Below are 12,182 nucleotides of genomic sequence, written 5' to 3' on the forward strand. Positions count from 1 at the left end.
TGTGTGAAGAACTCCCTTTTATATGTTTTAAACCTGCTGCCTATTAATTTCATTTGGTGACCCCTAGTTCTTGCATTTAACTGACATGAGGAATTGTTTTACAATATCTGGACAGGAATATCAGTGTGTGTCAGATCATTTCTTCTCTTTGGGTGAAATTCACACCAATACAAAGGTTCCAAATAAGGTCGAATGCACCACTTAGTGTGAAGGCCTTAAGTGGGACTTAAGTGCTGCATCAGTATTTTGCTGAACTTCTGCTCTTTAAGAATACTTACAAATTCTAAAACTGAATGTGAAGCATTTACAGCAAATTACTTGTTGTGTAACAAATATAATGCAATCCCATAGGGCCCAACCCTTTAAACACCTGATTCACGTCCACAACCCCAACAGTTTCAACAGAACTACAAATGTGAGAAAGGTTATTCTTGGGTGTAAACATTTTCAGGATCAGTCCCAGAATTAGCAGTGGTAAATTCATAAACACATACCAAGTGGCATAGAAAATGACTAAGACAAGGCTGTTTACTGTCTTGAGAGGGCAATCACGCAATTATATGACAAAAGATGTGCAAAGAAGGGAAGAATTCAGCAGTATGTGTGTGACCTTGTCCTTTATATAAGGTCAAAAGAAAATCATGCATAGTGCTGCTAACAGTAAGTTCATGAAATCTTTTTGAAAACAGAAACATTTTGTTAGATTTAGAGGAAATTATTTATTTTGAGGAAATACTTATCCAAACATTGTTCTATTTTCCCCCATTATATATTTGAAATCTAGGTCATTTACCCAAAAAGAAAACATTTCAGCAATGTTTTGTAAAGGATAACTATTTTAAAGAATGGGCACAAGTACAGGTTAGTGGCTAATTTATTTCCCATGAAATCCTATTCCTGTGGGATATGAAAGCTTGGTGTGAAATGTCTTACCCAGGAAAGTGTTTGAAATGTATTCAGACACTTGGTTCCCGGATCGGCTCATCTCTGACAGGTGTGTCAGCTCCCGGTTTAGCATTCTCTTGAACTGTTGAAATAACATAAATAAATAAAAAACTGACATTTTTCTGAATGCCGTTCTACATTAATTTAACTGTAACTTCATTACATGCAAATCCACAAACAAGATATTGAAAAATAAACTGTGTAGATCTTCAGGACACAGTCAGCAACATATGGTTGATTTAGATAATATTCAGCACTGTCAGAATTGGCAGTTTCTTACTGTCATATTAAACTGACAGTAATGAATTTCTAACAGAACGTGCACATCAGGTTTTGCTGATGAAGGAGAAGACTATGTTTTACGAAATTTTTCTCAAAAATTGAAGTCCTCTACTGGTTTTCAATTCCACATCCTGCCTAAATTTTAAATATACATTTGCTCTGTTTTGCTATATATTTGCAAAATAAAGGCAATTGCATACATTAGGAATGCATGATAGAGTAAAAATATATTGTAATTCTAAAGAAGAAAACATGTATGCTTGGATATAGTATATTACAATGCAGGATTATAAACATGTTTTCATCCTAATATGTACAAAATGATATTCCTAATTTTCAAGTTAAACTATTTTTATAGCAATATTATTCTGTCCTCTGAAGTGAATTATCAAAAGGAAAAAAAAAAACATGGCATGTATGTATGTTGCATTTACAGTACGTACAGGGATGCTATCTCTTACTATACAGTATATCTAAATAACTTAAATAGCATATGCTTTCTGTATTTTATATCCTAGATTTGTAATATATAACACAGTCATTTATAAATTGTCTTTCAAGATTCTTAACCCACCTTGATGTAACCCCAAGATACAGATAATAAATAGTTTGCTTCAGGCATTTTGGAAAACTCCACAGCAGAATCAATAAATCCCTTATGAAGAATTCACAGGTCAGGTAGAGGAATTCCACAAGAACAAGGATGTCCCAGTTTTCCAATCAATTAAAAGCTTAATATTCATAAAAGCCAAAAGACTTGAAAAAATATGGTATTTGCTAATCCAAGCCAAAGCCAAGCTTTGCATTCGACCTCTGCAAAAGAGCTGTATGTGGGTTTATTTGCTGGCAGAACAGAATAATGAAATCAGGGATTGCACAAAGAAGCAAGAACTAATCCAAATGCATTCAGTTAGATGGCTTGAAGCACTTATGAATTATGAATCGTCCTGGCTGCTCAGCTGGCTGAAGGGGGTCCCCACTCCAGATTAGTCTGGCTCAGCTGCGCTATGCAGGGAAGAAATGATGGTTGTTTTTTGAGGGGGTTGCCAGCTATAGGAATACAGCCATGTTTTTCAAAAGGAAGATTAAAATGGAGGAAGCCCTGTGCATATTTAAATAAGTCAAAAGTAGGCAGCAGCCTCCTGATCTCAGTCTCTGCATATGTTTTAAAATCCTCATCATTTCAGAGACAGATGATTTTCAGTGCAAATGTTCACATAGAGATTTTTTAAAACAGGATTGCTAACTCCTTCCATAGTAACCCTGATTTTGATTTACATTTCAGATCTCTAGCAAGATAAAGGGAACTGGGAATGTTTTCTGATGATAAATTATCAATATCTATATATTTTACCTCTGTTACAACCGTAAGCACATCCATAGACCTTAACCCTATAATATGTGTCTACAAAGCACAATTTAAAATTTCAATCAATTGCTTTGAATTGCTACATGAATGCATTCACAATCCCTTTTTATAGATTTAATCAGAATTTTCATTGACATTTAAGGTTGGAAAGCAATTAATTTATTAGAAAACAATCTGTTCTGTCAGTGAGAAATCATAGGAAAACCGCAATTTACTATGTATGTGATGTAAATCAGAGTAAGAAATCACTAGTGACTATAAAGATTCATACTGCTTTAGGATTTTATTGCTGTCTATAGTCTATATGATGTCACACAGGATTCCTAAAATAAAAGTGAAATTTTAGGTTTGAAATTATTACTGTTCTCTGACTGCTTTGAATAAGTGTTATCAGTGCTGATTGGGATGATGTCATATGACTTTCTCCATGTGTGTTAGGGGACATACATAGAGGGGAAGCCTACTGCTGTAATGTAACCCTCTGCCTCCACCAATATACAAGTGTACTTACAGCAAGGAAAAAGAATATCACAGTAACATGGCAACAGTACCACACGATAATCTCCTTCCTTTTCTGTGAGGCTTCCCTTCCAATTGTAATCAAGCATTGATAATAGACGTGCTGCAAGAGTTCTAGTACTGTTCGAGAATTCTAACATTGTCTGAGAATTCTAGCACTGTTTGAGAATTCTAACACTGCTTAAGGAAAACAAAAGCTAGTTTCTAAAAGCTTTTAAAACACTGGCTTTAAAAAGAGAACCATGAGCAATTATACTATTTTGAGTGACATTTACTAGCCCAAAGAATCAAAATAACTGATTTTCCAGGTAACTGTTTTCAAACATCCACCTCTGGACTGCTAGACTGTGTTTTTGGTGAACACCACACTAAATAAGAATTTCCAATGGCTTGCAATGGCTATATTTAAGCCCCTGATGGATTTAGTGAAATATAAAGTATTGTTCATTCATCACACAGAAATATACTTAAATAAACTGAATTACTTTGTCATAATATGCCTATTTTCAGGGTACTACTCAGCAATCAAGTAGCACATAGAGGGACGTCTTGCAATAGGTTTTGGTGCCCTGCTGGCCTATTCCACTGAAACTTGGTAATAAAAAAACAAAACATTTTTGTATGAAGTGTTGTTCTGGCCACATCAGCCCCAAGATATTAGAGAGGCAAGGTGGGTGAGGTAATATCTTTTACTGGATCAACTTCTCTTGGTGAAAGAGACAACCTTGTGAGCTTACACGCAGCTCTGACCTGAAGAAGAGCTCTGTGTAAAGCTTCTTTCTCTTACCAACAGAAGCTGGTCCAGTAAAAAACATTTTTTGAGCAGTTATGCAAAGGCCTCTTGTGGAAAGTCCACAGAGTGGAGACTCCATTTTAATCGGGGCAGTCTACTCAATGCTGCCAAACCAGGAGCCACAAGAGGCCTCTCGGTCACAGAAGCCCCACCCAGGCTGAATTGCCAGTGTGATGGATTGAGGTATGGAAGGGAGAATGAACAGTTGACAGAGATCTCTAGGGGTAGTTGTAGAATCACGATGTCTCCCATGTTTATCGCAACTCTGCCTGGCACACATCACAGGTTTCCCTCTTTCTCTTTTAATACAGGAAACTTCCACCTATTATTCCACTAACTCCCTATACTTCCTGCACACACACATACCAAGTCTGCACACCAAAGCTTGGGCTTTGCACCCACCCATAGGTCAGAACCTGCTCACAAAGCTTCTCTTCATCCTTTGCACACAAATAACTCCTGTTCCAAATGATCAAAACTTGAGCAAATGAAAGTGTGAAATCTGTTTTTAGTATTTTTCAGTTACTCAAGTCCAAGAGCTAACTGTTGCCATTTCCCTTTTACCACGTAATGCCAGCATGGCAGAACTTTAGGCAATATTTGGTTGGACTCCTTACTCTAACCATCTGTGATGCTTTATCTCTAGACAATCTGTCCACATGTATCAACGTGTTCTCCAGACAGTAATGGGTTAGTTCATAAAATGTTCAACCACTTTAACTACTGAAGGTCAGATAATATATAATTGGTTTTAGACAGACAACCATTCCTGCAAATGTCCAAATCCTATTCCCCGTGTCGAATGAACAGCACCAAGGAACCCACTAATCAGAATATAGCAAGAATCATCCACAACTGGGTGGGCTAGACATGAAAGTAAAAGCACTGAAGATAGATCAGCTAACTGGCTACCACCCACAGCCAGATTATGTAGAGAAACAGATCAACAACCACAGAGCACAGGGTCTGAAAATGCCTGTTAGCAAGAAACATGTATTTTTCACTTTAAAAGTGACTGGAGGCAGGGGTATTGTCACATGGCTTTAGGCAACTTAATGTGGTGTGTCAGTGTCACCGGTCTCTGGCACATGATCGGTTCACTTAGGAATATGTCATAAGATCCTGGCAAGGGGGAGGTGTGAATGATGTTTGATGTGAAGGTCAGGAATCCCAGAGCTGTGGGCATGCTGGGGAATTACTTTCAATTACTAAATCTCCTTTAAGATTCATGTCAGCTGAGAGAGGTTAAAGTCTCTTGATCCAAAATCAAGGAACTACCAAGCCAAAACTTGGTGTTTTTTTTTAAAGTTATAAACAAAAAAGTAAGGAATTAATGCACACTCGCCTATCTGTGTAATCACAATGAAAAGTAAAGCTCTCATAAAAGAGGAGATGAGTTCTAGCTCAGTACTTGAAAACTACACATTGGCCATAATCCAGCAAAGCATTTCAGCACATGCTTAATTTTAAGCATGGAAGTAGTCCCATAGACTTCAAGCATAAGTTAAGCATGTTTTGAAGGATTTTACTGGATCAGGGCCTTTATTTATTCAAAAGAACCACCACAATCAGGTGATTGTAAAAATGATTTTCAAACGAAGTTGTGTCAACAGGATTTTATAGTATTTTGTACATATACAGAATCGTGCATTTCAGCTGAGGCACTTAAAGCACTATGCAGACATTAAAAAATGCAGCCTGGCAGCACTGCTACCATAATGCAGAGAAGTACCAGGTATTATTATCCCCATTTTACAGATGGGAACTGAGGCACAAAATGATTAAATGACTTGCCCGTGGTCACACAGGATGTCTACAGTAGAGAAGGGATAGAACCCAGATCTTTTGACTCTCATCTCTGAACTTAAACAAAACCATGCCTTTTCTCTGTTCACTCAGTAATAAGTAAGCAAATTCCACCCTCTTCTTCAGGCTTATAATCAGCAACCTTTACATGACTGGTGAGAGGTACTGTAACACTGCTAAAAACACTACCATGACCAACTCCAGCCATGGCAATTATCATCCTCGTTACCTAGAGGGGATTATACATGCACTTTTAATGGTATCATTGCAATGTACTGTCTGAACATGGCTGGAATATGAATTTATTCATAGAATTTCCTCAATAATGTGCCATAGTTAAAAATGTACAGCCTGGTGAGGCATGAGGAGGACATTCAATAACACTTAAAAGCAATCACTACACATATAAACTGTTCGTTTTATGGGACTCTGGGTTTTTCTTGAGCTTCACTTGATGGCAAATGTTCCAGAGAGATTCTATTTTATTGTGTGCCATTTGTGTGCAGTACCAGTAGGGAGAATGCATGTTGCTCCCTCTGCACAGATCAATGAATGATGTTATGTTAAAATCTCTGCAGTGGCTTCTCAGCTAAACCAATCTGACAGCAAAGGGTAAAACCAACAGAATGTACACAAGCAATGAGAAAATGCCAATTGGTTTGTGTATTGCATGTTTTGTACAGCAACTTACACATTTCAGAGAATTAGTGAATGAATTTAGAGTTAATGCTGCATCCCTGCAATCAATAATAATACTTTGCATTTATACAATGCCTTTCATCTAATCATCTTAATATATTTTACAGAGAAAGGCATTATTATCCTCATTTTACAGATGGGAACTGAGTCACGGAGAGGTGAAGTAACTTGGCCATGGTCACACAGGGAGTCAGTGGCAGAGTCAGGAATAGACCTTGGGTCTCCCTTTTCCATATCCCATGCCCTGATCAGCAGATAGTGCAATTCAAGCGTAGAGTTTAAAAAAGGAATACACATTATTTTAATAGAAGTAAAATAAGGAAGAAAAGCCTACAGACCCCAAACAAACATAAAGAATGCCTGATCTTCTGAACAACAAACAGTATTCTGAAAACATCTGGAGAGTGATGAGAAAAAGCAATCAGGCTGTGTGGAGTTTTCCTGTAATGACTAGAAAAGTAATTTCAACCAAAATAGCTCAGCCAGACACTGAATCATTCCTTGATTGATACTGGAACCACTTCTGAAGTATTCACTGGGGCACTGGAGCCCCAGTTTCGTATCAGAGTCTCGCTCTCTTTTTTTTGTTGGTAATTCCTTTCATTATAATTCATTTAATACTCTTAGATGTTATTTTCACATATAGTGAAACATCTTTAGTTTTACTTTATCTAAGATGCAAATCTTTGCTTCATTCCTAACCCTGTTAATGTTGACATGTTGCCTCTACGATAGGTGTGTGGTTTCCTTTCCTCTACGGACAAGTTGGAAACTGCCCTAGGGAAATCTTTATGCAAGTGTACCAGGCCGAAAGCGCAAGGGGTGCCGGCTCTGGAAAGGCTGTGTAAGGAAACTTCACTTCATCATCCCCATGAGGGAAGTAGCTACCAAAGCTGGGAGTGCAGCCCCCAGCGCTGGTGCACTGTCTACACTGCCACTTTACAGCACTGAAACTTACCTGCTCAGGGGTGGGGTGTGTGTGTTTTTTCACATCCTTGGGCTTGGCTACACTCACACATTACAGCGCTGCAACTGGGGTGTGAAAAAACAACCCCCTGAGCGCTGCAACCCCCTGAGCGGCTCCCAGCGCTGCACGCTACACTCGTAAGGGATGTGGTTTACATGCAGCGCTGGGAGAGCTCTCTCCCAGTGCTGCCGCTCTGACTACACTCACACTTCGCAGCGCTGCCGTGGCAGCGCTTTGAAATTCCAAATGTAGCCATACCCCTTGAGTGAGAAAGTTTCAGTGCTGTAAAGTGGCAGTGTAGACAAGGCTGTAGTGTTCCAGCTCACAGGCTGCAGTACTGAGCCTGGTGCATGTGGGGGGAAGGGGGAAAAGGTGCACCTCCCTAACATTTTCCTCCTGGTAAGTCAGCTGAACAAAATAATGCTCTGGCTTTCTATGGACGAAGTAAATTTCCTTCTCATGCCAGAAGGTTAAACAAAGACCTACCCCCAAATTCACACACCCCTTTTATTGATTTTCCAGCCCAGTGCTTCTTCTCAAGGTAACCCCATTATTATTACTGCTCTTCAGACAACCACATCATAGGTGTGCACAATGCATTACGGAGACAATAAAGACACAGGGCCAGATCCTCAGCTGGTGTAAATCAGCACAGTTCCTTTTTAGTCAATGAAGCGACACCAATTTGCTTCAAGCTACAATCTGGCCCAGTGGATGAAAAACTAAAAACATTTACAGACGTCAAAGGCAAGTACAGGAAAAAAAGAACTGCTATGATATTGTAATGCCTTTGCTTGGAATGTGTATACAGAAAGTGGGTGCTCCCCACCCTTGGTCTTAATGAAACAGTTTAGTTGCAAACCTCTGGTGTCTAAAACCGTTTATAAACTGCATTGCCCTCGTGACCCAACCTTCTGACACAAATACCATCTTACATTCTTCACTTTGCCACTGTTTCTTAGAAGTCCTCAGAACAAAAGGCAGGAGAGAATTCTTACCTGCAAGGATATCATTAGTGTTTGTATGGTTTCTCCTTGTTTCCTTTCCTCTCCTCTCCCCCCACCCCCCTCGTCCCCCAGCCCAGCTGATAAATGCAACAGGGCCAAGTCACGATCAGCTTAATCATGCTTCTAATCCCAGGGGTCAGCAACCTTTCAGAAGTGCTGTGACGAGTCTTCATTTATTCAACTCTAATTTAAGGTTTCGCGTGCCAGTAATACATTTTTAACGTTTTTAGAAGGTCTCTTTCTATAAGTCTGTAATATATAACTAAACTAATGTTGTATGTAAAGTAAATAAGGTTTTTAAAATGTTTAAGAAGCTTCATTTAAAATTAAATTAAAATGCAGAGCCCCCGGACTGGTGACCAGGACCTAGGCAGTGTGAGTGCCACTGAAAATCAGCTCGCATGCCGCCTTTGGCACACATGCCATCGGTTGCCTACCCCTGTTCTAACCACTTCTGGTATCAAGGCACAATTCATTCCTGGTGTAATTCCATTCATTTCTATTTTACCTGGGAAGAATTTGGCACTCGATATTTAAAATCTAGCAGGTTACACAGATATTTACCAGTGTAATAGGAATTAAGGCCCAGTTCTGAAAACATTTATACACACAAGGGAAATGACTCCTCAGATGTATAAGTATTTGCAGGATCAGGCCACAGGGCACATATCCAGGTGCACTTTGAACATTCAGTTTCGGTGTTTGTGGCAGGCTTGTGTTAAAGCAGATTTTTTAAGTTAGATAAACCAGTATTTGAAACCAGAACAGATATTAACCAACACTTGGTCTCCTCTTCCAGAGCTGGGTATTTAAATCTCATAGGTGTCTAATCCTTAAGCAGCGTTTTTGCCTGAGTGAGAGCTGAATGAGGATTTCAGGATACTGTCCCAACTGTCAACATGAAAGCAAAACTCCCAAGAGCAGCAGATGAGACAAAATGTGGGTTGGTAATTCTCACAATGGGCAGAAAAGCAGGTAACTACTAGTATATGATTTTCCTTTCTTTTTTTAAAGAGTTATTATATAAAAGGTAATTTCCTATTATTCTGGCTCTCCTCAAACCTATATGAACTTTGAAGCACTGTTCATTTTGGCCTATTTTGAGTCTGCCAAGCCAATACTCCTTGAAAGAAGTTCTTTCTTCAGTTTGAGGAATAACAAAATTTTTATCTTCAGTTTTCCTCATATTTCATCATTTACAGAATGGATTTAATCAGAAAAGATTAGTTTGCAACTGTTCCTGTTACTTCAAAATTTCAGTTTGTGTATTTTCTTTTCTTCCGCATTCTCACTAAGAGTGATGAGAAGCTGATTTTAAATATAAATTTAACAGTAAAAATAATAAAACTTTTTCAATTAATTTGGTGAATCAGTTCAAAAGAAGAGAGCTTTTGATAGGTAATTTCCATTATTTTAGTGGCTAGAGTCAGTAAACATATTATATTCAGCCATCAGTCTTTTTTTCATTTCAGTGCTTTTGCAACTCTTTCTTTCCTCCCCGCCCCAATCAAGTTATGATGTGCTAGAAGCTACTTTTAACAAGACGCAAAACACTGAGGATTTTTGTTGTCTCTTTTGTTTATTTTTTAATCATAAACAAACATTGAGCCATGAAATTTCTCATTTTATGTCAAGAGAAAATTGCTTTATCCTTCGTACATTCAAGCGAATACTTAAAAAAGAATAATTTCATGGCAGACTTGTTTACACAATTTTATTATGACAATTTAAAAATACATAATAAATTCAAAGCACAACTCCTAAAGAAAAAGTTGCTATTAATCAGTTATGTTAAGTGACTCCTCCCTTAAAGTAATAACATCACTCTGATCTAGGTAAGACTAATATTAATGTTTTACTGGTAAAATTTGCTGTTTAAAGAATCAGAACCATGAAGTGTGTGTGTATTTCTAGCTCATTTCCAGATAATTGAAAATGAAAATATGAAAACACATAATAAAAAAAGCTGGAACACTGCAAGAATCAGAACCTGCCTTGAAGGAAGGAAGGAAGGAAGAAAGATAGATAGATTCTAGATCATTTCCAGATAATTGAAAGCTGAAATATGCATAATAACAGGGTTAGAACAAGATCCTGCATAGTGAATGTACTGTGAATTATCATTGCTTAGAAGAGAGTCTGAATTTCCCTATTCACATGCGAAGCTTGGGGCTCATGTTACTCACCTCATGAGAACTGGGTGGGTCTAACGGGAAAAAAAACCCTATCAACTGATGTTGACAAAAAAGTAAGGTCATGGCGAAACCACCATTTTGACTTCCCTGAAAATAAATGTGTCATGTGTTTATAAGGTGCACATGCATGAGACTTTGCTGGCACATTAAGAAAGTACATGCCATTCCTGCAGGGCTAAATCTGCTTAAAGGCTTCCTCCAGTTGAAGACAAGTCCTATAAAACATCTACTGCCTATGAATACAAATGGCAGATGCATTCTGTCAGTGCTTTCCTAGCTGATTGGTATCATACAGGATTTTTTTGGACTATTAGCATGTCTTTTGATTAGCATAAAAGCAAAAGCATTGATAAGATTTACAATTTCGTTCTGTGTATCATTAGAAGGAATACACTGAATATTTGTACAGATAAAAACACAATGTTAATATAGCACAACATGTCTGATTATAAACTTCCGTTTTATTTGGGTGGATATTCGGGTCAGTTTCTGTTTCATCTGAATCATTTTGCCCTTCCCTATCTGTAGAAACACTTGTTTCAGGATAATGAATAGAAACAACTACAGCTTGCTTCAGCATGTTAGTTTAGTGCTTTGTATTGGTTACCTGACTCACTAAGTTACCACAGAAACCTTTGACAGGACGTCTGACGCCAAAATTATTTATCTACCAAAATCTGCTGGGGCCTGATTTCTCAGCAAGACAAGAGTCCAACAAAAATCCTTAATGATAGCTCAAATGAAGATTACTATCTATTGTGTTATCTATAGCATCCATCCATGGTAAGTGCTACTTACCATGTAAAAGAAAACACAGAACGCAGCTGAGCACTTCTTAGTAGAATGGGTGTTTTAAAAGAACATATTTGACATGGTCATGTGTTCTAACCAAAAGCATGACCCTGCACCCACTGAAGTTAATAGCAAAATTCATCCTGATTTTAGTGGCAACAAAATTAGGCCAAAAATTAATAGCACTTCTCCTAGGAAAACTGGTTGTCCACAATTTGGAGGGAATTAATTATAGTTGTCTAACCTCACTCCAATGTGATACGTTTAGATTAAAATTATAAATGGGAAAAGTCCTTTTTTTAACTACAGACTAAACATCTTGGTTTCCAAAGGCATTTTTAGAGAGTTCCACAGGTGTAAAGTGTTTTCTGAAATTAAATGGAAGCTTGGCTCAGAAAATGAAAAACAAAGATCAGGAAACAAAAGAAAGATCAGTACCAGTCTGAACTGAATGACAGGAAGCAACAGCAAAATATAATTAGATGACTAAAGCAAGCAGACTACAGGCATAAAATGTCTTAATTAAAGAAAGGTCTGATACAACTAACAATATCTATGGCCTTGAGAAAAAACAATGCTCCAGAAGGCAGAAGGTCTTATACCAAAATGTCTGATCAGTCATACCTATGAAAGCCACACTGAGAAAGACACTTGTGCCAAACAAAGCTGACCAAGTTAGTAGGAAGAGCCCACGATAGAAACCACAAACCAAATAACCACCCCCGCTCTTCATTAGCTATTTATGAAGCTGCCCATTTGGAGAGGATGGTGAATGCTAGTGAATTCCCTGCCTCCCACACGGCACTAC

General features: G+C 38.1%; 1 protein-coding gene across 4 annotated transcripts in view; it reads right to left on the bottom strand.

Annotated features, from left to right (window-relative positions):
• PDE4B (phosphodiesterase 4B) overlaps positions 1–12,182 on the bottom strand; it is a 377,221-nt gene that overhangs the window by 13,966 nt on the left and 351,073 nt on the right. For 3 of the 4 annotated variants that reach the window (XM_050962921.1, XM_050962920.1, XM_050962922.1), the window contains one exon: positions 934–1,027. In XM_050962921.1, coding sequence (XP_050818878.1) covers positions 934–1,027 — 94 coding nt within the window. Of the gene's footprint in view, positions 1–933; positions 1,028–1,801; positions 2,249–12,182 lie in introns of those variants that run through there. The other variant, XM_050962923.1, reaches the window with a different exon arrangement.

This window comes from Gopherus flavomarginatus, chromosome 7, assembly GCF_025201925.1.
Source record: "Gopherus flavomarginatus isolate rGopFla2 chromosome 7, rGopFla2.mat.asm, whole genome shotgun sequence".
Classification (NCBI taxonomy): Eukaryota; Metazoa; Chordata; order Testudines; family Testudinidae; genus Gopherus; species Gopherus flavomarginatus.